We start from the raw sequence: 26,523 nt of genomic DNA, 5'->3' as shown, positions 1-26,523 counted from the left end.
AGTAATAATAATAATAATAATCCTCCTTATATCTAATCAGACTTTCCTAGGTTCCAACTTGTGTCTATTGCCTCTTCCCTATCACTATGCACCGCTAAGAAGGATTTGGCTCCATCTTTTCTATGCCCCCCCGTTATGTAGATAGCAATCAGATCCCTCTGTAGGTGGCCCAAGCCCCTCTGACAGCAGCCCCGTATCAACTGATCCCTGCAGTTTAGTGTTCACCAATCTTTTGAGAACGTGCTCCATCCCATCTTCTGGGTCATTAATAAAGACATTAAACAGTACTAACCCACTATCAGTCCCTGGAGGATACTACTTCCAGCCATCAGCTGGACTTTGTAGTGCTGATGACATCTCTTTAAGCCAGGAAGTTCAGCCAATTATCTACCTACCTTATAGACCTGTGGATACTGTGGGATATTGTGTCAAAGGCCTTGCTAAAATAAAGCTACCGTCAGCATATATTGTTCTCCCCTTGTCCGTAGAGCCAGTAATCTCATCATAGAGAGCAATCAAGCTATTCGGGTATGACTGCTTGGTAAATCCACCCTGACTGTTCCTAGTCACCTTCTTGTCCTTTGTGTGCTTGGAAATTACTTCCAGGGGAATTTGCTCTATTGTTTTCCCAGAGACTGAGGTGAAGCTGGCTGGCTAGTACCTTCCTGGATCCTCCCTCTTGCTCTTCTTGGATATGTGTGTGATATTCAACTTTTTCCTGTATGCATCCCTCTGATCCTTTCAGACATGATGGGTGGTGGCATTGACCAGTTGCATCAGCACCGTCAGGCTCATTTCATCTGGTCCCATGGGCTTGTGTGTGTCCAATTGGCTTAAATGCTCTCTCACTGTATTTTCTACTGTGTGGTAATGCTTCATGCTCGTCGATTCTACAGGTAGGCTCAGAGATCTGGAGTACTTAAGGGCAAAGTTTCTCACTGGAAATGGAAGCAAAAAGGGGTTTGAGTGCCCCAGCCTTTTCCATGTCCTTTGTGACTAGGTTGCATAGTGGGTCCACATTTTCATTAGCCTTTCTTTTGTTGTCAGTGTACTTATAGAAGGCCTTTCTTCTGCCTTCCACATCCATTGCTAGTTTCAGCTCCAGCTGAGCTTTGGCTTTCCTAACTCCACCCTTCAGGCAATATCTGTGTATGCTTCCTCCTCGCAGGAGTGGGCTGCTGTTGTGCCTTGAGGTGTCCTTGAAGATTAGCTAGCTCTCCCAAGCTTTCCCTTTACCTTCCAGAGCAGTGTTCCATGAGATTCTACCGGGAAGATCCCTGAACAGGATGAATTCTGCTCTCCTGAAGTCCTGTGTTGTAACCATACAATCTGTCTTTCTCAGTTGTCTCAGGATTTTGAACTCCACAGTTCAAAATGATTGCTGCAGCCAAGGCTGCCCTTGATCTTCATATCCCTGTCTGGTTCTTCCCTGTTTGTGAGCAACAGGTCTGGCAGAGTGTCTTTGCTAGTTAGCTTCTGAATCAGCTGCACCGAGAAATTGTCATCAATAGATTCCAGAAATCTCATGATTGCTGCACTCAGCCATATTACCCCATCAGCAGGTATAAGGGTGGTTAATAGGCCCCAATGAGTACGAGTGCCTGCCATCATGAAGTTTGCTCCATCTCTCCAACAAAGGCCTCATTGACTTCCTCTTCATTTTTGGGTGGTTTATAGCAGGTATCTACCACAATGTCACCCATGTTGGTCTGTTCCTCTGATCCTTACCCATAAGCTCTTGACTACACACAGCCAGGCGTTGGACTGTAGGTCGCATCCACCCTGACTTGAGCCTTTCCCCCTCACTGGAAGAATTGAGGAGAACACCACCTTGGCCCCCTGCCCTTCACATTTGACCCCAGTGCTTTGTAGTCACATTTGATATGATCAGGGTCATCCCTGATAGTGTCATTCGTGCCTATATGAATAAGCAGCAAGGCTTAATAGCCCACAGGCCAGGTGAGTCTTGGTAGTATCTCCACAATGTCCTGAATCCAAGCACTTTGCAAGCAACAGGCTTCACAATTATCAAATCAGATCAAGTGGATGGATGCCTCTGTTCCCTCAGTCTCAAATGACTGTCACCTGCTACTTCTTATTTGTGATGGGAACACTTGATTCAGACTCACCTGGCTCTGATGTGTCCTCTGTAAGGTCTTGTTCTTCCTCACCTGTTTCTAGGTCACTAAACCTGTTCTATAACTGTATATCTGTAGTCAGAGGAAAAGCCTTCCTTCTGTTGGTAGAAGTCACAAGTCTGCAGCCTGCGTCCTCTAGTGAGTCTCCATCCACTAGTCCTTTGAGGGCAATCTCTAGATTTTCCTCCTTCTTTGCATTGTTTGGGGTTCTCGTCTCTGTGAAGATCTTGTCATTCTTCTGTAAACCCTCTTGACAGCTTGCTCATCTCCTTCACAGCTGCTTTGTCCAACGGTGCAGCACCTTTACCAGAGCACAGTCGCCATAAGGGAGGCCAGTGTCTCCCCCAGCCCCAGGAAGAGGCACCAGGCACTCCCTAGTGTGTCTGGGAGTGCACAGCAGCTGCCCCCATAGCAGTTCTGTCTGGGTTGGTGCCAAGGATGATTGTTCCAGCTGATGTCAGAGACTGTGCTCTGCAGTGTATCAATACCAAGGCTGCGCAGTGTCAAACTGTCCCACACAGGCTTGGCTAGCATGACTTGATAGAGACCAGTGGAGGAATACAGTGGTAGTACACAGTTTTTTAGAAAGAAGTAACTAGCTTTCAGTAGAGAATGTTCTTTCTGTAGGTGCTTGACTCCTGACGCAGAGGCACGTCCAGACATAGTGGAGGTCAGCTCACTGCTGTCTGATGTGATGATGAAATACCTGGATGTTCTATCCACCTCTCATCTCATGTTGGAGAAGAAACTGGATCGGGAGAGAAGACGAACCCAGAGGTACTTCATGGAGGCTAATCGAAATGCAGTAACCTATCACCATCAGCTTTCCATTTTATCACAAGTAAGTATGTGTATTAGGTTTTATTTTTTTTTATGGTTGTTTGCCATATCTGAGAAAATAAATCAAAATGAAATGACCCATCCTCTTAGAACATTTTTCCATGCAGGCTCTTTAATTTATTTTTAACAAGTTATTCATTCATTTTTTCTGGACATGCTTATGCAGGAAAAACAACAGTATCATAAAAAACCATATAATTCCATGTTGGAAAATGGCATTGTTATGGAGGTACTTGTAGTTTTTATACAATCTGATAACATTTAATTATTACTGCGCAGTTGTGAAAGGCTTGTGAATGGGAGAATATATGCTTGGCTAGAGTGGAACAAATGGATAATCTTGTGTATGATTCACAAACAATGACACCTAGAAAATGGAACCTACACAAATATAATTTTTAATTACAGATTGCTAAATAAAGAAGAGTGATGCTGATAAGGTATTTGCTCATGCATTCTTACTGTCTGATACAGTTCTGCAGAAATGCTTCTTAAAATTCTTCCATTTGCTTCAGGCTGTGTTTTAAGCACCCCTCATGAAGGACATCAGTATTTTACATAATGAACCAAAGTTTAATGTAATCTCAGAGAATTTACTTAAAAAAACACAAGGACACATGTTTTTGTGTAGTAAAATCTCACTGTGAAAGTTGTTATGGTAGTTGTGAAGCAAGTTACAATTTATACAGCTACTCTTGTCTGTTCAGCTGTTGTGTCTCTCAAATTCCTTTTGTTGGGGCTCAGTAGTTTGCACTGAAGAACCTCTGTAGGAAGAAGAATTTCAGAAACACCTGGTCCCAAACTCACAGATTTTTTTTTTTTTTTAAATATGTTCTTTGTGTTCACCTTCCTGGCCAAATATAAGCCTTGTAGAAATTGTTAATAATATTTTTCAGTAGTTTTTTGACCTATCAGTCCAAGATAATTAGTTGTATTGTACATTTTTTTTTCAATAAAAAGGATGCCGAAAACTTCCAGAAAAACTTTAACAAAACAATGCTATTTGAAATGTAAGAGGTACTGAGATGAAAGAAAGATACAGAGTAGGATTTATAACTTAAAACAGTAAGAGCAATTATTTTTCGTTATTTTTTTTTTTTCATTTTCTTACATGACACATATGGAAGCTTGTTGTATGTCATTATTTTTTCATATCTTGTTATAGTCATTCTCTTGCATAATTGTGATGAAATTTGTGAAAAAAAAAAAAGAAAAAAAGAAAAAAAAAGTTTCTATGGATGGAAAGATGCTTAATTTGGGATTTCAATGCAGTTATCATGTCATTGAGAGAAGAGTGCCCTATCCAGACACTTGTAAGATATGATAGAACTAATACTTTACATTGAAGTTAGAGTATGTCTGTTTTGTATAACTACTTGAAAAATACACCCATCTACAAAATGAGAAGGCAAAATGCCTCTATTTTGGGGGATAACAGCTAGTCTTCTCAAGGAAGGAATACTGTAATTCTAGTTCCCCTCCAATGGATATTTTATTATGTATGTTAAAAGAAACAGGTACAACAGGAAGATCTGAGAAAGATCCAGAACACTGCTGAAGCTGAGGGGAGCATGGCTTGGTAATGAGAAGCGGGAGACCTAATTGTGTGTCCTTGCTGTAAATAAGATAGAATAAATCAGGCTAGGATCTTTCAAATTTCAGAGGAGTGCTACAGGGCTTAGAAACAGAAGGACCCATGTTATTTCCTTGTTCCTGGTATTGCAGGAAAATTTTATGAAGTTGGAGGTTTTCTATTAAAAGAATAATTATTCCTGAAAAGTTTGACTTTTGAAAAAAGACAATATTCTGACTCTAAGTACTAGGAGGAATTTCAAGCAGCTGTTCCTGAAAAAAGGCTCTGTGAGGTATGGACAACCTAATTCATCTTAGTCAAGGCCTCAGTGATTTCACAGCCAGGTAATTTGTCATTTTTCCATGGTGTCAGAGAATTCAGTGTTTCTTCCACATAGTTCAATGTTTTGTTGAAGCCACCTATCTTAGTTTTCTTTCTACTAAAATGTACTTACAGCCTCCTTTTTCATCCCAGTTATGTCATATCGTGAACGTTTCTGAAATAAACCGCGTACTCTCTGTCCTGATTTATGGAACTAAGCAACAGAGATCTTTTTGGAGCCAGAGTGGAATCTGTTTTATAAGCAGTTTAAGACCAGAATGGAAGCTGATAAGTAGGCCATTGAAAGGCAAGTCAGTAGATGATGTTGAAGAAGTATAGTTACCTTGCTGGGCAAGTATAGCATAAAATCCATGCTGGAAAATAATCCTAATAAAAAGAATATTTATCAGCTCCTTGCATAAATTCCTATCTTTCCTTGCTTTCCACAGAAATTGTTGTTTACGTAAGAACAGAAGCAGATGTAGGGATGAAAGGTGTTTAATAGACTTAGTGTGTTCAGTTCTGAGAGTTGCTGACATAACACAGAGGACCCAAACAATTAATAATAATAATAGTAGTAGTAATTATCTCTCACACAGTACCTTTCATTTCAAGGTGGTCAATATTGTATTTTTATGCTCTGGGTAGGAAAAGGTGGGGAGGAGAAAGATATTTCATGTAAGGTCGCCAAACAGACCAGTGGCAAAGTTCAGTTTTCTGTGTTCCAAGCCAAATCTGAGTCTCAAAACAGTAGTTGATTTAGCTAATAATCATAGAATCCTGGAATGAAAATATCTTTCTAATATTTTACTTTAAATAGATGAGAGGGTAGCCCTGTAATAATTTGATTGTTTTTTTTTGAGGTATATAGATTTGAAACAATTTAGATGTTATTTTGGCTGTTTGCAAAAAGCTGAAAATAAGTCACTTTTATTACTTTGGAAATATGTATTTGATTACATGGCCATCATCCATTATTGTTTCACTTACTGCAGATATCGTGAAATGTTTTTTAACTTGGAAATAATGCACTTGATAAACCAGTGTGTTCACATACTGTTTGGCATATAAATAGAATAACTTTTTTCTCATTGCATATTTTAATGTAAAATACCTAAAGCAATATAGAATGACGAATATTGAGATCTGTCCTATATTTGGAATGTGGGAGAGAGAACCGCGAGCTTTACAGTCAGAGTCTGTCAGCTAAAAATATATAACAAAATATGAGCCATTTGTACCTCCTGCTACTCTGATCAGTCAGGTAGTCTATCATGTCTACCCATTTTTAATATATTTTCTGAGAGTAACTTCCTTTTCTCAATTTCTGAAGCTCTGATCTGTGCATATAGCACCCAGGTTCTGTCACATTCCTTTTCCATACCAGGTTTTTGTAATATTGTGTTCTTTGGGAATTTAAGCTTATTTTAATTTTTGTATTAATAGTGTCACTAGAATACACATTTTATTTTTAAATCTATATGTGCAAATCCATGTATTCAAATGAAATTCCCAATTGTGCAGAGTAATGACAAAGATGCTTAGACAATGGGAAAAGTAGGTACAGCTTTTGTTTCCGAGTGAAGTGCGATTTATGGAGTGGCTCCACATCCCGTGTTTGTCAGGGCTAATAGCGTGCCAGAACTCATTAGCAGTGCTTGGTCTGAGCTGGTCCGTTTAGGTCACTGTTAGCTTAGTGCCTTGTCCTAATGTTCACATGCACAAGAATGCTTATTAGCAAGCTTGCCCTCTGCATTTTTCTATTTTCACCCTCGAACTGTTAAGCCTTCCCTTAACCCAGCATGCTGAAGAGCATGACATATAGACCCAAGGTGAGTCGTCTGCCACCTAGATAGGATTTTTAGCTGCAGGCCAACAGTGGCCCTCCCAGACCTAGATCTGCAGGTATCAAGGTATTGCACTTCTGATGGACTAGGATGTCACTGCTAGGAGACACACTCTTTGATTATTCTGCTTGCAGCCAGGTTGGTTGCAGCCTATGCTAAGAAGCCTGCCTGGCGCTCTCTTTTGCAGAAGCAGTTCAACTGCTTATCGGCTGGCAATGGTGAAAGAAGCAGTATAGCAGGTTTCAGACAGGACTACACCTAAACTGAAGAGCCTGGCCAGACCTGAAATAGCTGATGCAGTTTCCTGTCTTCCATCTGTGGCATAAACCTTCACGATCCACCTGTAGACAACGGAGACTAGATTGTATTACATCTCTTCTAGATTAGCCACACCATTCATGTTTCTAAACTAAAGTCTTGAGAAACTTTGGGATTTCTTTGTATGTCTTTTCTATCACAAAGACCCTAACGTAAATAATTGTGAAGCATTTTCTAGGAATACCTGTAAATACAGAGCATGCTACTGCTCCCACTCTTTATCCGCAGAAGTGGATTTTCTGTATCCCAGTCGCTTTCTTCATCCACAGGGGTGTGTGGCCAAAGGCGGAAGGGTTAAAGCTCATGGTTTAAGAATCCATGCTTTTGCAACCACCCTGCAGGCTACTGGCAACTCTTGTGATTAAAAGCAGACATCAATTTCCTCAAGTTTTTAAAAGAAATGAGAATAGGATCACAGCTATCTGAAAGGCAAAGTAATACAAAATGATTTAACTGTGTTTTCACTGAGTCATTTCCTCCCATACCCAAATTCAGTTCTGCACTGTTGGCAATTGCTGTGCTAATAATCATGTTAGTTTCTAAGCATCACCACATGCATTACAAAGTAGTGCTTAATTAGCAATTAAATTTCAATTCATCTATTTTTTTTTGTTAACTCTGAAAAAGACATAAAGATTGGATTAATAGTCATTTTAATTTCCTTTTTCTTTGTGTTTAGATATGTATTTTGCTCAATTCAGCCAATCAATGCATAAAAGATTATTTTTCTTAAAACAAGTCTGTATGAATGCAGCAACTGTTTTTGTATTGGTTGAAGTATGTTTGGTTTTTTGCACTTTAAATGCAACAGGTTATTAATATTGCAGCAAAATAGTCCAATCTTTGGGTTAGAATATTCAATTCCTATTTTTATTAAAATTTTATTATTAAAAAAGTTATTAAAATTTTATTTTAAAAATTGAGTTATAATGCCTGTCTGTGCACTGCTGCATACAATTCCCATTGCTTTGGAAATGAGTGGGGGCTCGGGAATGTCATGAAAGCTTAGCATTCCACAAATTGTGTTCTTCCACCCTTCACTCTGTTGATTTTGTTCTGACACCATTCTAGTTTGGCACTTATGTAGAAGGTACTGGAATTAAAGTTTAAAAGTTAGTGATAAGAAGAAAGTAACCTTTTTAGATTTATATTTATGTTTGGAGAATAAAATAATTATGTGAAAACTGCTTTGCAGGTATAAATTTTTAAACAATTGATGAATGTAGAAAATAGTCATCACAGCTAAGTTACTACCTGTGAAAGTATATGATCAAACTATTAAGGACAAACCCATCATATGTTTAATTCAGCTTCAATTTGTTAGTGTGTTAAAGTACTTTAATAGAATCTTGGAGTATAAGGCAGTAAGAGTTGTCAGAGATTATCTTGTCCATCTCCAAGCCTTAGAGCTATGTCACTCCTGACAGGTATGTGACCAGTCAGTCATAAAAACGTCAAGTGGTACAAGTCTGTCCCAAGGCAAACTATGCCAAATTAGGGAACAGTTTGGAACCAGCAGAAATGCTAGAAACTGTCTTTACAGTCAGCAATTACATGTCTGAATGAGTCTCTTTTTTTTTTTTTTTTTTTTTTTTTTCTTTTTGTCTTTCTTCCATCCAAAGATAACATCTGGAAAACCGTGAGGATGCCTGAAGCACTGTCAGAAGATAATTGGAAATCCTGGGCATACCCATAGCACATACACACTGTGCTATAGATACTATACCTGCAGTTAGCCTGATGCTTTCAGAAAGTGTTGGTCTTGCTTTGTATGCCTGACAGAGTAGATCTGTTATGTATGTCTTGTTTCCAGGAGATATTAGATGGACATATGCATGTGTGCATATGGGATGTATATGACACTTGAAATTTTCAGACCCACTCTTAAATTTCATATAATTGCTGTGAGAGCATTAAGTCCAGAATGTCCCCGAACACTGCATTTACTGAGCACATGCAAACCTGTTACATAGTGTCTGAACACTTATTTCTCTCTGCAGGATCCCAGATAGATGCAATAGTTGAACACTTAATTACTGTTAAACAGTCTTAAAAATCTAACCTAAATTTTACTTGTTGCAGCTTAAACTGCTTACTTTTTGTCCTTCCCACAGTGGAAATATGTGAGAGTTATTTCTTTTCTCGTATATGTTATATCTGTCCTCTGTAATTTTTTTCCTTTGGATTGAATAGTCAAATTCCATCAGCCTTACTTTGTAAGTCGTGTTTTATAGACCTCTGATAATTCTTATTTCTCTCCTTTGCTGTCTCTCCACATTTTTGAAGTGTGGTGTTCAAAACTGGGCTTATTTACTCCAACTCAGAACCTTATTGGTATCAAATAGAAAGATTACACAGTTCTTAGAGAAGATTCTCTTCTTTGTATATCCCAGTATGATGTTTACCTTTTCATAACAGCATGGTATCGTTGAGTCATATTCTGTTTCTGATACATCAAAATCCCCATATCTTTTCCTGTAGAGCTTTTGTCTGACCAGTCCTTCCCAGTCCGTGCATTTGTACAGTTGTTTCTCTCTGCTCATAGAGCTTTTCATTCTCCCTATTTAAACTTCACCAGTTCTTTTAGTTTCTGCAGTTTATCAAAATTTTCTTCGAAACCTGTTGTCACTTGCATTGATGCAACTCTGTGTGTGATGTATATATATATACATATAATTACTGCTATAATATAATATATGATATGAATGTATCACAATCTATGCACATTTAATAGGCAGTCTCGCTATCCCATTGTCCAAATTATCATTGTAATTCATTGACAACGTTGATTAGTTTTGGAACAAGGTCAGAAGGAAGCCTGAAAAATTGTGCTTACTACCCGTTTTTAGTTTAAAGAACACTCAAAGTAGTTACCAAGTTGAATATGATTTTTATGGTCAAGTGTACAGCCAACTGATTGTGATTTTGTCTATGTCATGCTTCCGTAGCATTCTTGTAAGATGTGATGAGAAATATTGTCAAAAGCCTTATTAAAACCATTATAAATAACATCTACTTCTTGTTCCCAATGCACAAGAGCTGTCACCCTGTTACAGAAACATGTTCGTTTAGTATGTTTTTTTCCTTACTATGGAATATTAGCTGTTGCTCATTTTATTGCTATTTTCTAGTTTTTTACAAATAATTTAATAGTGGAAGTAGTTCTTTCAATTGACTAGTATAATGCTGTAATTACTTGTCCCTAATAAAGAAGATTAATTAAACACTGCTTGCAAATGCCACTAGAGAGCTCTACATTTCTTGAAGACAGAAAAGTTAATTCTTCTGGACAGCAATTTGGCAAAAGAGAGCTAAACAATAGATCAATATCTTTATTTTAGTTACGCTTATTTTTTTTCACAGCGTTAATTTCAATTTATAAAAGATTAGATTCCTGTTGGAAGTTGAAAAGACCAGTTTAGGTTTCACTTCTCTGAAAAGAAAGTATATCTGATTTTACAGTAGTAATGGTGACCAGTGAAGAGAGAGACAGCGCAAGTGTACAGGATATGGATGAAGAGTCTCAGCTTGCAGACAGAGGTTTTTCTTCATGGCTGGCACACAAATTTCAAGTTTTTCCAGATGTGCTTTTGCTCAGTCATAAATAAAGATGAATCCTGAAAAAAAATTATTGGTTCAGAATTTGAATATTTTTTGCACAGGGACTCTTTTCGTCTTAGATTTTCTTTTGAACCATGTTTGTTTATACTAGAAGGCAGTTTGTTTCAGCAACGGTGGCAAACAATCTGCCCCATGGGGAAACTGAGGCATTAGTTTATTATGAAAATGTGGAAAAAAAATATGAATCGACTGATGAAGCCTTCAGAAAGATTTGTAAAATACTGGACTCTAGAATCAGGTGTAGGTATGAGCACAGTTCAAATGAATATGTATCAACTCATGTTTCAGTGTTTGTGATATGTTGAATATACCACTGTTTCATAGATTTCTTCAAAGGATAAGTGTCTTTCTGCCTATCTGAAAGAAGTCTCTCCAAGGATATGGAAATGGTTGTTTCAAGGTGTTGGAGAATAGTTTCTCCATGCTTTTCTCACAGAACTCTGTTCTTTATATCCTTATATCCTTATGTAGGTCCTTACGGTCCCACTCCAATACTAAGCAGAAGTGGCATTGAACTTGTATTCCCCCTCCAGTCAGTGTACTTTTGCCCTTCTAAATCAGTCAGGCATCCTACTCAAAAAAGAAACAACAGTATATAAACTCACTTTTAAAAATGATTATCTGTTGTCTAAGTAGGGCAAAATACATCAAAGTAAATGTATATATTACTCTCAGATTAGTAATGAAATACTATATTTCTCTATGTTCAGATATTATGTAAATAGACCAGATTTTATGTATGGACAGGTTATAGCTTTACAGGTTATATAACTGCTTTAAGGCTTTAGGATACATTTCACTGATCTCTGAACAGTTTCTATAGCAGGTCTGATGATTATTTTTATCATGACGTCTGCAGGATTCAGTTCATGCATTTCAAACAGTTTTTCTTTCTTGATGTGGCAGTTAGATCTGACACCAATTGGTAACAGCAGTCTTTTTGATGTTTTGGGTTTTTTTTTTCCCCCTTAGGTCCACCTGATTTACAAGTTATTGTTAAAAATCAGTCATTGGAGTGTGAAATTCAGTATTGGCAATGTTGAAAGGAGTTTTAAGTTTGAAATGTCCATGCAGTTTGACCCTTCTCTCTCTTTACTTTGTTTTCTTTGATATAGAGCAGGTGAATTGGTTTTCTTCAGTAATTGTGCACTGACTGTTTAGGGCACAATAAGCATGTTCATATGCCATGACTAGACTGCTCTTTTTAAGTCAGCTTGAGAGTCATCGTTAGTGGTTACCATACTGTGCTACACTGAAGTCACTGCTATTGAGGCATCTTGGACATAAGCTCAGTCCAGTACTTAGGTATAAAATGATCTTTTCCTACTTGAATTTAAAGATAAAAGCTTGACAAGGCATCTCTTACAAGTTAAGTTACAGTTTTGGGAATAGAACAAAAGATGGGGAAGTAATTGAAGCAGACCATTACACAGGCAGTGGTATAGTCACTGCTCAGGGGTGCAGTTAGGTTTCTGAAGGAGCAGGGGTTTCTAGTGCACCCATTCTGCTCTGTCCCAATAAGGTCAAAATACTTCATGGGAAAAACTTTGGAAGAACATTGTCTTAGATACAGGTCAAATTGTCTTTGACACACTTGATAGGAATGTATTTAGGAATGTATTATCTCCTGAAACTACTTTAATATTAAAGATACCCACTTGTTTAATGTGATATATTTGTATAATTTGTCTCCTGTTCTCCTTTATTGCACTTTGCTCTGACAAAATAGAGTAACAAGAAGCATGAATTTATTTACGCACAACAGAAATAATATGAGAAGACTTAGAACAATACACAAAGAGATCATAAAAACAGTCAGCCTTCAAAATATGTTGCATTAAAATAGAAGCAATAACAGGGATCAGGGATCTCTATTCTTTCCAGAAAAGGTATAAACACAGCAGCAGAGGCAGAATTTTATACTCATTAAAGAACCTCATGCTACAGACAAGATTCAGCACTTAAATGTTACAGGCAAATAATTTATATCCCATGTTTGGATTTTCTTAGCTCTGCTTTGGTAATGCCAGTCAGCATTTGGTCAGTTCAGCCCTGGGGAATCTCTCTGGCATCACAGCCTATCAAGTCCACTTCATATTTTACTACCATCTTGACTGTTGTACAGGTTTTGCATTGTCCAGAACTGGTCTGCTGTTTATTATCTAAGCTGGAAGAGAGTAAATCTCCCATTGCTTGTGTCTGGGAACCTACGTTGTCCAATCTTCAATTTTTTATATTGTTCAGTATTTCTTTCTGGTCTGGCATTTATTTCATATTTTTTTTTTCACTTTTAGTGCTTGTTATGAGAAGACCTTCATCAAAAACAAAGATGCCTTTTATGTAAAAGCTAAAAATAACTTGTTTAGATTAAGAGTTAGAAAGTTTTGCTCTAAATTTAGAATCAGTGACTGAACCGTGTACCATGTAATTCTGGACTAACAGCTAAGTGGGAACAAAAAGTGTATTTTTTATGTGCATTTGCAGGTTTTCTAATGAGTGCTGGACAAGGAAAATATGCAACACTTCCTGTTTGTTCTTTGTTGTCAGAAAAATTATGAGAAGTTGAGTCTTCATAGCAGCAGCAGTGGAGCAGCCAGTTGCAAAAGTGAATTTTCAGAAAATACTGACCTCACAGCTGAGAGCTGTCAATCTGCATGTGGAAAAGATGAGGAAAGAACGTATGAAGAAATCCTGGTAGAGGATCACAGCACTTCAGAGAACTCTGAGAAAGGTAGCCATTAGCAAAAGAAGCATCAGGAGTACTATTATTCCGGTCAGAGGTGGGTTAAAAGCTTCTCTGCTCTCATTTTTATGCACAGATATGTTCTCTGAATTGGATGATGAGCTGGACGTGTTGGACAACTTGAGCAGCTCCAGTTCAAGTCATTTGAAAGAGTCTTCTATGGGTAAGAATCCTTAAGAATGAAGTGTACGCTACTTTCTAACAGCAAAGTAGTTACTTGTTCCAAAATATTAGAGTATTTCATGATTTATTGCAAGTTCACTATCTGTTGTGGGTGCTAAGGAAAAGAAAAATAGGATAACTGTACCTCTGTGGCAGCCATTTCCAGCATCGTACATTTTGCATCACATAGTCTTTGTGTAGCTTGTCCCTATGTTTTGCAGTAATGGCTATGAAAACTGGAATATTTTGGGGCACCTTGACAAAGCAGGTGTTTTTACATTTGAAGCATGAGATAACTAGTGTTGATAAGAAATGGAAGGAAAACAGTTTAAAAACTATTGTCTCAGTAACAATAATGCTATGCAAATGAATAAATGGACTGCCCTGTTAGAGGGTGTAAAAAAGAAATTTGAAAGAGGCAAGCTTTAGCTGTCTAGATGAATTGACTGAATGGAATTGAAGGAATGCTTCATGATTAGATTCGAATTAAGAAGGGGTTATGTGACAAAACATAGCATTAATTCTGCCTGTAATTATTTATGGTAATCAGATAGGAAAGCACCAGCTGTGCTGGGTGTTATCTTAAGTAATAGTTTTTTGGGTTATACTCTAAATATGAAAATGAAAAAAAAAAAAAAGAGATGTGAAACATCTGTAACCACTGTGAGCTACCTGCTAAATTATGAGCTACCGTGACCTATCTGTTAAATGGGATGGGATTCTGATTAGAGAGACTCAAACAGCATTTTATACTAGAAGAAAAAGGTTGATATTAGAGCTGAGCAAAATTTGAGATTTGCATTCATCCCATGAATTTCTGACAGAAAATCTGTGGGTGATTTAAATTGTACTTTTAAAGAGGGGAAGGGAATGTAGTTGTCCGAAGATAGATTAACAAATGTTATTGCAAGGTCCCAGGCTTCAAAAAATAACATTACTTTATCTGTTTGTAGTCCTATTTGCTAGCTAGATTTCCTTCAGATTTTGGCCTAGGTACTGAAGAAATGTGACTGCTTTTAATTGAAATGTCTAGCCATTAGTGCAGAGCAAGTACATATTTTGATAATTCTACTTAAAATCCATTAATATAATTTGCTAATTGTAACTGGATAGCCTACCATTCTACAGTCTGGAGGAGGTGTGGCTAAGCAACCCTGAGTTTATTATAACTTTTCTTAAAAAACAAAAAAAAAAAAACAAAAAAACCCCAACCCCCAAACCCCACTTCTTCTTATTTACTTTCTTGTGCTAAGAGAGTAACAAGAGAAAACAAGAGAAGGTCACAGGGTACAGGGAAGCCTAGTGTGACTGTGGGAGGGGGCTGCATAGAGGAAACCCCTTGAGGAAAAGCAGCCCGCAGAGGCTATGCTCTATTTTGGTGTTTATACTGAAGAATAGCACATTGTGCATCTCCCAGAAGTGTAATTCTTTGTGGGCTAGTTCAGCGTTGTACACAGACATTTGAAATCTTTGTGGAGTTTGTAACTTGCCACACCTGAAGCATTACTGGTAATGATTTCCTTGTTGTTAATTTTTCTGTGTTAAGATTTGGACATTAACAAAACATCAACTTTTTCTAATATTTAAATATTTTCGTGCCAGGTTTTCATTGATTAAATGAAATGCTTTAAGTGGAAAGATCCAGTCAGTTCCTATTAATTCCAGTAACTTTAATCAGCATTTCTAGAAGTTATTGTCCATTTTCCTCCAAGCATAGAGTTTAATTGTTATATAGATACTTCAGGATTGCTTTTTCAGAAAAATAATTCTGAAGTTGTACATCCTTAGATCACCTGAAGTTTCTACTGAATGCTGAAGTTAGCATTGTAGATCAGTTGTAAGTAATGCTGGCAAATTTTTCTTCTTTTCAGGGAAAAAGAAAAGATAGCTTTAAAAAAAGTTATTATAAACTCAGGATACTTGAGTATTGCTTGGGTTATGCTCCATTCATTGCTAATAAGTGGCTAACAGCATTTGAATTATGAACCATAATTTTGTCAAGCATGGCAGCATTACAGGGGAAAATCTGACCAACTTTCATCTAGCTAACTAGGAAAGTGCTATCATGAAAATCTGAGTTTCAGTTACAGGTATATTGATCCAGGGTTTTGAAATGGTGTGGCTAATCATACTGCCATCACATCACTTTCAGAGAAAATATGATCTGCAAATGTAGAAAAATATCTCTCTAATTTAAAACTGGGGTGATATTTTGTAAAAGGTCGTGATATGCTGAGTTGTTCAGTGGCTCAGAAGCTGTTACACGTGTGAGTGACAGTGTAACAGTGGTTAGCTTTTTCTATAGTCCACTAATTTTCACAATATTTTAATAATTTTATATACCCTGTGCTCTTCAATTATGCTTTAAGAAAAGGATTATTGTTCTTAGTCTAGACAATGTAGTTCTACAAGACCAGCTCCGTTAACAACTCCTAAGATTGCCAAATGCGGGGTATATAGGTTCTGGAATAGTTGTTCATGGTACTTGAAATGATTAATCCTACAGCAGCAAGATTCTGCACATTTTGGAAGCGTAGAGGCAGTAGTGAGAGATGTGGTTTTTATCCCTGAAGTCCTTAGAATTTGAAATTACAAAGATTGACAGACGGCAGGGACATAGTGAGTCAAAAACCAACGAAGAGTGATGGGATGATAACAGCTTATTAGTTGCATTTTTTTCTTATTTTAAAATTAAGAATGTTACCAACTTGACCTTAGCTTAGTCCTATTTAAGTTTTTTTTTTTTCTTGGTTTTGATTTACAGTGTAGCAGTACCTGCATGTCTGCTGGTAAAATCAAACAGCAGGAAGATATGTGGTGTCTCTTAATGCATAATAGTCCAGTAGATCTACTATGTCAGTTGGGTGAGAGAGAGTTTAAAATTTTACCCTGTGTCTGGGAATGCTTTTGGAAAATATTTTTTGTTTCCTTGAATTACGTTCATTTACACTGTAATCAGGACAATGTCCTAAACACATTGAAAGACTAGTTCTGTGTAAAATATGCTATAAGAAAACCCTAGTCCCTAGGGTTTTAGGTACTTGCCTTCTGACCTTCCACACAATAAAAAAGTAAGCATACAATATAGATCCCTATCAGAATTGCTCAGCTACTAGCTTTTCATGAGGCTATAAAGTCTCAATGCACAGACCTGTTGTTGTATTGTACCTTGCTTAGGGTTTTTGCTGTTATCTCATAATTTGAAATATGTTTCCACTATTTGGAGGAATCTCTGAACTTACCTAACTTGTGATTAGTGAGCAGAGATGTTGAGATGCAGGACTCCTTTCCTTGCCAAAGCTTCTGCAATGTAATAGTATTCAGAGTTACCATGTAATGAAGAGACCACAGATTGGCCAGAAGAATATTCTAGTGATGTAACTCCAGTAAGGTCTCCTATATCTTTCTTTGAGCTTTTAGAAAAACAACTTATTTACACAGTGCCAGGACTTGTCTTGTGCAGGTAGTGCTCAAAGCAGTCAATATTATCCAGTTGAATAACTGGGGATTTCTAGAACTAGGATACTCTCAAAATAGGAACTTGGGCTCTGAGGTTAGGTCATCACTTAGCTCCAAGTTTAACTATTTTTGAGGATAACAGTAAACACAGTAGGAAATAAATACCCATTCTGTAATGTCACTTGCTGTCTAGAGCTAGTAGTTTCATTCAAAATTTGGGTTTAATTGCAGACAGCTACCTTTTATCTTGCAAGTTCTGTCATTGCAGAGCTAGAGTTTTTTGGTTTTTGTTTTTTTTTTAATTCATACCACTTGTGTTCTTTGGATATGATGATTTTAGAAGATATTTTGCTTTACATAAGACAGATATCTTGGTAAGTCTTAGGGGTAAGATCATCTCACATCTGCTATATATGGTTCTTCAGAGTGTGAGGTGAAAGCTTAGGAAATTTGCTGAAAATGACTATTGCATCAAGAAACCTCTAATTTGCACAATGGGCTGTATGTAAAGAATTTTGGAGATGTTAGTGTTTTGTAGGCTTGTTTTTCCCAATTTGACTTTGTCTAGGATTCAGAATTCTATTGAGACCTCAGGCTAATGAGACTTTGCTGAAGACATCAGCTAGAATAAGACCTGCCAAGACTTGGTTTTCCTGTATGAAGCTTGACTTAAGCTTAAAGTATGTTTATGGCAACTTCTATTGCTGTATGTGTACACTGCTAGTAAGCAAAAAACTTAATTCTGTTTGCTCTGCAAAACAGCTTAATTAGCATAGTTGGGACTGCCCATTTCAGTGTACAGTGATTTAAGGGCAGCTTACTAAGAGTATTTTCTATAAAGGTAATTTGACCTTTCTCCTGAAAAGGTCATGAAGCTGTCATTCAAAAAAAACCCCAAAACAACCACTTCCATTGCTTCAATTTCATTCGTGGAGATTTATTGAAGTTTTCTGCTAATACAAAATCTTGACTCAATTTTCCTATCAGTCTGATCAAACTTGAAAGGGTTTTCAGAATTGTTTTTGAGATACCAGTGAAGTAAAAGTGAAAGCCAAAGCAAAAATTACTATCTTCCCAAGTTTTTCTGGTCACATATCATGTTATAAGCTCTTTTTTTGAAAAGACATGGTTAGGTGCCTCCAAAAGAAAAACGCTAAACTGCATATTAGAGTGTATTTGTATGATTTGCACTGATATCAATGCATGTTATGAAGTTAAAGCCTTTGAAGCTGCTTTAATTACATCAGCTACTAAAGACCAAAGTAGCAGTCAGAAAAATTCTTGATGCCTCATCTGAGATATGTATAATTTTATTTTTTTAATGTCCTCAAGGAATCTTCATAGACCTATTCAGAATAGGGAGTCTGATGAGAATCAAAAGCTTTGGCTTTTGTATGTCTTTCACTTTCCAACGAGCGTGGGCATGAAACAGGAAAGAGATGGAGGATTTATATTTCATTTTCCTTGAGATCATCTTGAACTGAGAAAGTCCCTCTTGCAAGGCGTTTGAACAAAACATATGTTGCCTTGCTTCCCACCCATGTCAAAGGAATAACTGTGGTAAAAGAAAATATGGTCCAGGTAGCACCCTGGGCTGAACATCAGGATGCACTGTGTGCTTCATGACTTACGTTAGTTAACTTTCCTACACATCTATGTTGTTTCTTACTCCCTGTCTGGCTTTGCATGATTAGCATAAGTCTTACACAAAAGACTAAGTATTGTAACTAAAGTCATTAGTGTTCAATAAGTGCGTGTATATGCACATGAATGTGCTTGTTACAATGATTTTTAGATGTCTGAGTCTCCTCATGCTTAGTTATTGAATAAATTATTCCAATGTGTTTTCATAGCGTCTAACGTAAAGAGACTCCTCTCTCAGTTGCAGCTGCTTGGTGGGTCTCTAACATAATAATAAGCAATAAAAATGTGACTGAAGGGTGTTGGCTATTGCTTAGTGATGTTCTGCATTATGATTTCTGGTTGGTTTGTGGGGTTTTTTTTTTAAGTATTCTCCTAACTTTAGCATATGAATCAGAAAATACTGCATCACTCTACTATGTACAGTGAGTGGTGAGGCAGACTCTTTGGTGTGAAATATCATGCATTTGTAAATACACTCATAAACTGGCATATTAGCAAGTCAAATGTGGTGAGTCATCAAACCGATCAAGCAAATTTGGATATGAGCCCTTTACTCATAGAGAGACCATTTATTTGAAACAGCCAAAGGGTATAGTATTTCAAATCCAATTTTGTATATGAATACTTGGAAAGGGGAGCTGTTTTTAAAATTCTAGCAAACAGCTATGTTCAAACATAGCTTTCTAGCCAAGTGGCTGCTGTTACAGATTTTCTAGTATATATTCCCATAATGTATTATAGTCTTTGTTATAAGAGTGTCTGAGGTTGTAACGGAAAATCCTTACCCCAAGCAGCATGATTCAGGTTCAGTCAGAGCTTCTACTTTTGTATTTGTACCATTGTGTCTGCATCCTAAGCAAGTAAAATATATGTTCCTTGAGTAGGTACAATCGTATTTTTTCATTTCCAGAGGCCACCTTTACTTTCTAGACAGTGAGCACTGTATTTTCCTACCTATTTTCCTGTTTCAATGTTAAAGTTAATTGAAGTATCTTTGCTTCTATAAGGGCCTAGTTTATTTGCTATTATGTATATCAATTGCTCTTATCAAACCTTCTTTCGGCCGAAGTGCTACAGAGTTTTAGTATCTGTTTTGCTAAGTAAAGCATTAGCAAGGAGTGAAACAGTCTTTCTTTTTCTTTCATTCTCTCTCTGTCTGTCTGTGTGTCTTCTTTTTAGGGAGACAGATTTGGCCTAAAGATGTATCATTTCTTTTGGGTTTGAAGTGAATTCTGTGTGACAGATCCTCCTTCAGGATTTTTTTTTTAATTCAGAGGATCTTAGAAAAGTAGGAAAAATAGAGGCACTATATTTCAGGGCATGACAGTAAGTATGTTTGAACACAAAGAAAAGATTTAAGACTTTCAGAAATGCGTTTGCTTTCTGCAAGTCCTCTGCTGTTGCTCTAGAACTGATATAATTGCTGTAAGATGACCAAAAATGGGAAAACTAGTGTAAGTTTGGCATGAAAATCTTTTTTTCTTAGCTACTGTTTGAGTGATTAGATGCCTCTGTTCTTGTTCTATGATAATGCTTGTGATGTTACTAATGTTGAAATAACATGCCATGTAGACAAAGATGTGGGGTATTATGTTACAGTGCACTGATTATATGGGAAAATTGTAGAAGAATTTCCTAATCTTGCTACTCAGACCTTCAGTTAGCTGAAATATCTTTTGATTTAAACATATGCTTATTCCTTATTCAAAATGAGATACCATTTGTAGGAGAGAGTGGTCTCATGTCAAAATTACCATCAGAGAAATGGTTTTATAGGAATGTTTTAAGACAAATGCTTAAGAAAAATATTTGCTTTAAGGCAATTCTTTCCAAGTGCACAGATAATAAATATCATCAAACATTACCCCTCCCTCATACATTTTTTTTTGCACTGTGCAATAAATGACATGAACGTTTGGGTTCAGTTTTATTGCTTATTTGATGTTTGACCAATAACTGGTCATACCCCTGTCTTGAAGGTCTTAAAATCAGTAGGATTATTTAAGAAGTAAGGTATTGTATGTCCAGTAATTTGAATAGTTAGCTAATAGAATGGCAGCAATAAAACCATGGTAGAACAAGGTTTAGACAACCCATCAAAGGTCCTCAGAGAAAGTGAGTAAATATTCTAGCTTTTTATCCAGACTAGAGACAATGTTGTGGCTATGGTGGTGGAAGTAACTGTAGTAATTTAATGCACATACATCTTCTGTGGACATCTAGTCAGCGTGTGTTATTAGTTTCTGTGAAATTATGAAAGTATTTATTAAAATGCTATGTGGGGCTGGGAATTTAGGTACGATGCAAGCAAATATTTGATACATCAAAAAGCAGCCCCACAGTCAAATGGGGGTTTGGAGTTTGTTTAACACTCCTTTAAAAAGGTTATTTTGACACCAAGTCTGGGAAATAAAAGATATTAACATGTATGCATATTTTTTTTTAAGGCAGAGATAATATTTATGCATTTGTTTCAGGTATCATTAAACGAAGTTTTAGTGCTTCTGAAAGACAACCTCAGAATAGGTAGGTATGATTTATGATTTTAATATAGATTATATAATTGATCATTTTTATGATCAATTCCAGTCAGTCTTCTCACAGTGGAACAGTTGAGTGATTGCCTTTATAAAACATTTCCTTACTTACCATTACAACTTCATTTTATCTCAGCCTATGACACTCAATCTGCTTGAGGATATTGTTAGAGGGTTTTTGCACACAGAATCTTTATGTGAGTAATTAAGGGCTGGCATTAAACAGATACATAGTTTTAAAAGTTAACCTTGCTGTATCAGCTTAACCTGACATTAGTTGGTTAGCCAAATTCTGTTTCTGTATTTTTAGGCAGCTGTTTTACCATAGAAAAGTGTGTGTGTGTATTTGATAGTGCAGAGTAGTATCTTGTCCTGTTGAACTCCTCTAGACCTTCTATATAAATGTAGATAGCCATTTTTGGAATTCTGCAGCCCTCATTTCTTTCAAAAAGGAAACAAACTGAAACAGAATATGGCATGGCCATCCCCATTCTCCTTCTAAATGTCTTTCCTTTTTCTTCTGTTATTTATTCAGAAATGCATCAAACAGTCTTGACCAGTCATTATTTTTTCTGATCTCCTTGGGACCACTCTTATTCATAGACTCTGTTCTTTGTTTCTTCATTTCTGCTTTTCTTTCACATCTGAGAATAAAACCTAAATCACTCTTGGCTCCATCTGCCTCCTGAACAATTTTTTCCTCTTACCTTTAACTTAACTAGGTAAGTATTTATAATAACAGCATTGATTCCTTTCCCCTTTTTCTCCACAGACCCTGTTTGATCCAGCTTTCACTTAAGGAATATTACTGTAGCAACTCTTACTAAGCTGTTTAATGATGTCTTCCAAGTCATAGTTGCTCTATTTTCTTGATCTACTACTTACCGTTAGAGCTATCTTTGTCGTATTAAAATCAGCTTTTCTGACTCTTCTGACTCTGTCCTTTTCTAATTCTCCCCCTATCTTTTGAAACTATTCTTAAGGACCATAGAGAAGGATACTAGTTTATCTGTTCATCTGATTTCCTCTAAATGTTATATGTGGCTTTATCACCAATTCTCTTGTCTTTTCTTCTGCACCTTGTCTTTGCATGTACAAATGTGTCTGCTTATTTATCTACCTGCAAAATCATGCTGCAAATCATGAATTTAGCTGTATACACCAGATGTATTTCCTTCTGCTGTACTAAATTTTTGCTCATGTCTGTAAGATCTCTTTGTGGCCATGTGGCCATAAAGTTGAGTACTACATAACTAAAAGGAATGTCATAATTGCCTGTACCTGGAGTCCTGCCCATTAGCTCAGGTTTTGATCATTCTCAAAAATAACTTCCATCCTCACCAATACTTTGACATCTGAGCATCCACTTTAACTTGCACGTGTCTCAAAGTTCTTACGTTCAGAATAAGTCTCACTCTTCTGCCTGGTACCTCTAAGATATAACCTTTCCTATCAGTATATGCTGCTAAAACTTCTGCTTGGGTCCATAAGACTATCATGCAAACATCTTTCCTAGTTCTAATACATGCATTCTAGTTACTCAACTGCCCACTCAGAAGACTGCCGCAAGGAGCATTTCTACAGCCCTACATTCAACCTTGCCATCTTCTATCTGTATCCTTTTACTGGTTGTGTTTTTCCTATGACTTCAAACGCAATACTTTATATTTGCTTTCAGAGTTGTTCTTAACATATCACCGTCCAGTCTGTTACTTATCACTCACTAGCTTTCCAGCTTTAGTCCTGCTGCAGTCACTAATGGCAACCCCCTGATGCTTGAGTGTTGACGCAAGCATGTGTTTTTTCCTCAGTCTCTGCCACTCACATAAACATCAGCAAAACTATTTCCTTATCTTTCTTCATAACTACTCTTTGAAACTGTAGTTTTCCCTACCGCCTAAAAATATATACAAATTCTTGCCATGCGAGGGCTGTTGAGGCTGCCATCTATCAGGACATCATATCGGTTCTTTCTGTTCCCCATCAGTCTGTATCCATTTGTTGTTGCTTATCTCAGCTAGTGAAATCTGCGGGCTGGGACAGTGTTTGTCTATAGAGCAGAAGCTAGCACTGAAACATCTGGACCTGTATTTCTGACGTTGAGGTATTGCTGTCCTGGTGACATAACATTAATTAATTGTTTTTCCCCACTTTACTAGTACTGTATGCATTATTACTCCTGTTTTTATCCCCTAGACAATAATTGCTTTACTCTTTATGTTTTTCATCCATAAAATGGGTTAATTGAAATGTCCTTAAGCATCTAGAAATGTAAAATAATTTGCGATCTAGTGGATTATTGAGTTTTAAATATCTGTCTTTATAAATAGACAGATTTTAAATAATCCTGTCTACTGTAATTGTACTTTCCAGGCTAAAAACTGAGCATGGAAAAGAATGGAGTCTAACTTTTATTTAGTAGAAGTCATGCTATTTTGGACACGTAGAGTAAGCCAGCCTTTATGTGACTTATAAATGCACAGTTACAAACTAGTGAATTTCGACAGATTTCCTTTAGAGGAAACATGAGAAGGAGTCAGGGGATACTGATACTTCCTCTACAGTCATTGATGACAAACACAATTAAAACGACTTTTTTTTTTTTATTATTTTTTTAAATAATAATAGAGATTATATTGAAGGTCCGGGATCAAGACTGCGACCAGGTAATTTTGTGCTTGCAACAAAATCAAACTTTAACTTAAATTAAACCTAACAATTTCCAAGTTTTTAGACCTTATTCTCCTGTTGCATATAGAGTGTCTCCTCTTTTATTTCTCCAGCTTTGCTGCCTATTGATCTCTTCTTGAGAGTGGGCAGGGCCCATACTAAGAAAAAAGATGATTAATTTGTGACGGGGTGGCAATCTTATAGTCTTCTAGTTGGGGTTCTTTGCAATATGAAAAATCATAGTATTATCTAATAATTATATATTAAAATGTTAGAAAACGAGATAATTATATTTCAAACACGAATGTCTGAAATATCCTTAAGGAGTTTTTTAAAAATATGAATTCCAATAGTAAATCAGTAAGACCTCATTTTAGTGGTCATTATCCTGGCTAAACGTCTGCGGAATGCAATGGGAATTTCTCCTATGAAAGGAATATTTCATACAGCCCTTGTAAATTATCATCTGTTTATACATTATCATTGATGAAACATGTTTTCCATCTGAGATACTTCTCTTTCTTATTGAGAAGCTTCACAGCATGTGAGAAAGAAAAGCTGTGATTTCAGAATGCATATTGTCTGAATTAAATAATATTTGAAAGAAAATTATTTTGAGCAGTTGAAATATTTTCATTAGAAAGTACTTTTTGTCTATACTAACTTCTATTTCACAGCTTTTTGATAGAAAAATTGTATTAGGAATTCAAATTATGCAGTATAAATCCAAATTTGCTGTCCACTTCCAGCAGTTTTCAGTGCTGTTTACTGAAGAGTGTCATTATAATACAAACACACAGTTTAAACCCTCTATCCATCCATAACATATCAGAGGTACACTGATCTGCAGACAAACACTTTGGCCTTTGTTAATATTTTCAGTCCTGTGGGTAATTTGAGCAAATCTGGTATCTTTTGTCAGTAATGTTTTCCTTTCTGGGTAAAACTCTTAAAAGTTTTGATCAAGTCATCAGCAGCGTATTCACACACCACAAATAATGATCTACTTCTCTATTTAAAAAAAAATATAATTGTGGAGTGGTCTTGGAGTATATGGACTTTATGGGAACTCCTAAAGTTCCTAGCTGGATATTGTGTCTCTAGCCCTCTTTGAAGCACATAGACACTGCAGCTAAGCATTACATCTGGTCTTCCTAGACTGGTAAGTCTTAATGTTACCATCATAATAGGAAAAAGAGAAGGCTGTATGCATGGAATAATAGAGAAGTCCATATTATGTCCTACTCGGTTCTTTCTGTTTGCTGATATCATAGAATAATTTGGGTTGGAAGGAACCTTTAAAGGTCATCTAGTCCAGCCTCCCTGCAGTGAGCAGGGACATCTTCAACTAGATCAGGTTGCTCGGATCCCCGTCCAACCTGATCTTGAAGGTTTCTAGGGATGTGGCATCTACCACTTCTCTGGGCAACCTGTTCCAGTGTTTCACCACCATCATTGTAAAAAAAAAAAAAAATTTCTTCCTTATATCTAGTGTAAATCTACACTCTTGTAGTTTAAAGCTATTACCGTTTGGTCCTATCGCAACAGGCCCTGCTAAAAGTTTGTCCCCATCTTTCCTGTAGGCCCCCTGTAAGTACTGAAAGGCTGCTATAAGGTCTCCCTGGAGCCTTCTCTTCTCCAGGCTGAAGAACTCCAACTCTCTCAGCCTGTCCTCATAGGAGAGGTGCTCCAGCCCTCTGATCATCTTTGTGGCCCTCCTCTGGACCCACTCTAACAGTTCTGTGTCTTTCCTGTGCTGAGGGCTCCAGAGCTAGTGCAGTACTCCAGGTGGGGTCTTGTGAGAGCAGAGTAGAGGGGCAGAGTAACATCCCTCGACCTGCTGGCCATGCTTCTTGTGATACAGCCCAGGATTTGGTTGGCATTCTGGGCTGCAAGCGCCCATTGTCAGCTCATGTCCAGCTTTTCATCCACCGGTACCCCCCAAGTCCCTCTCGGCAGGGCTGCTCTCAATCCTTTCATCCGTCAGCCTGTATTTGTGGTTCGGATTGCTGCAACTCAGATGCAAGACCTTGCACTTGGCCTTGTTGAACCACATGAGGTTTGTGTGTTCCCACTTCTCGAGCTTGTCCAGGTCCCTCTGGATGGCGTCCCGTTCCTCAGGTGTGTCAACCACACCACTCAGCTTGGTGTTGTCTGCAAACTTGCTGAGGGTGCACTCGATCCCACTGTCTGTCATTGATGAAGATAGTGAACAGTACTCATCCCAATATGGACCCCTGAGGGACACCACTTGTCACTGATCTCCATCTGGACATTGAGCCATTGACCACTAGCCTCTGGAAGTGACCATCCAACCAATTCCTCATCCATCAAACAGTCCATAAAATCCCTATTTCTGCAATTTAGAGAAGTATGTTGTGGGAGACCGTGTCAATGGCCTTACGGAAGTCAGATAGACAACATCTGTAGCTCTGCCCTTGTCTACAGATGTAGTCACTCCATCACAGAAGGCCACTAGGTTGGTCAGGCAGGACTTGGCCCTGGTGAAGCCATGCTGTCTGTCTCAAATCACCTCCCTGTCCTCCATGTGCTTTAGCACAGCTTCTAGGAGGATCTGTCCCATGATCTTACCAGTCACAGAGGTGAAGCTGACAGGTCGGTGTTTCCCAGGGTCCTCCTTTCTACCCTT

At 37.4% G+C, this 26,523-nt stretch overlaps 1 protein-coding gene across 1 annotated transcript in view; it reads left to right on the top strand.

Annotated features, from left to right (window-relative positions):
• The window catches only part of NEK10 (NIMA-related kinase 10), a 98,127-nt gene that overhangs the window by 55,857 nt on the left and 15,747 nt on the right, over window positions 1-26,523 (top strand). Inside the window, exons 25-29 of the mRNA XM_009882172.1 lie at window positions 2,766-2,979; window positions 13,206-13,389; window positions 13,478-13,564; window positions 21,144-21,192; window positions 23,832-23,869. Of these exons, the coding sequence (XP_009880474.1) occupies window positions 2,766-2,979; window positions 13,206-13,389; window positions 13,478-13,564; window positions 21,144-21,192; window positions 23,832-23,869 (572 nt within the window). The remainder of the gene's footprint in view (window positions 1-2,765; window positions 2,980-13,205; window positions 13,390-13,477; window positions 13,565-21,143; window positions 21,193-23,831; window positions 23,870-26,523) is intronic.

The sequence above is a fragment of the Charadrius vociferus genome, unplaced genomic scaffold (genome assembly GCF_000708025.1).
Source record: "Charadrius vociferus isolate BGI_N301 unplaced genomic scaffold, ASM70802v2 scaffold303, whole genome shotgun sequence".
NCBI classification, from domain to species: Eukaryota; Metazoa; Chordata; class Aves; order Charadriiformes; family Charadriidae; genus Charadrius; species Charadrius vociferus.
This window is presented reverse-complemented; position numbering and strand designations above follow the sequence as displayed.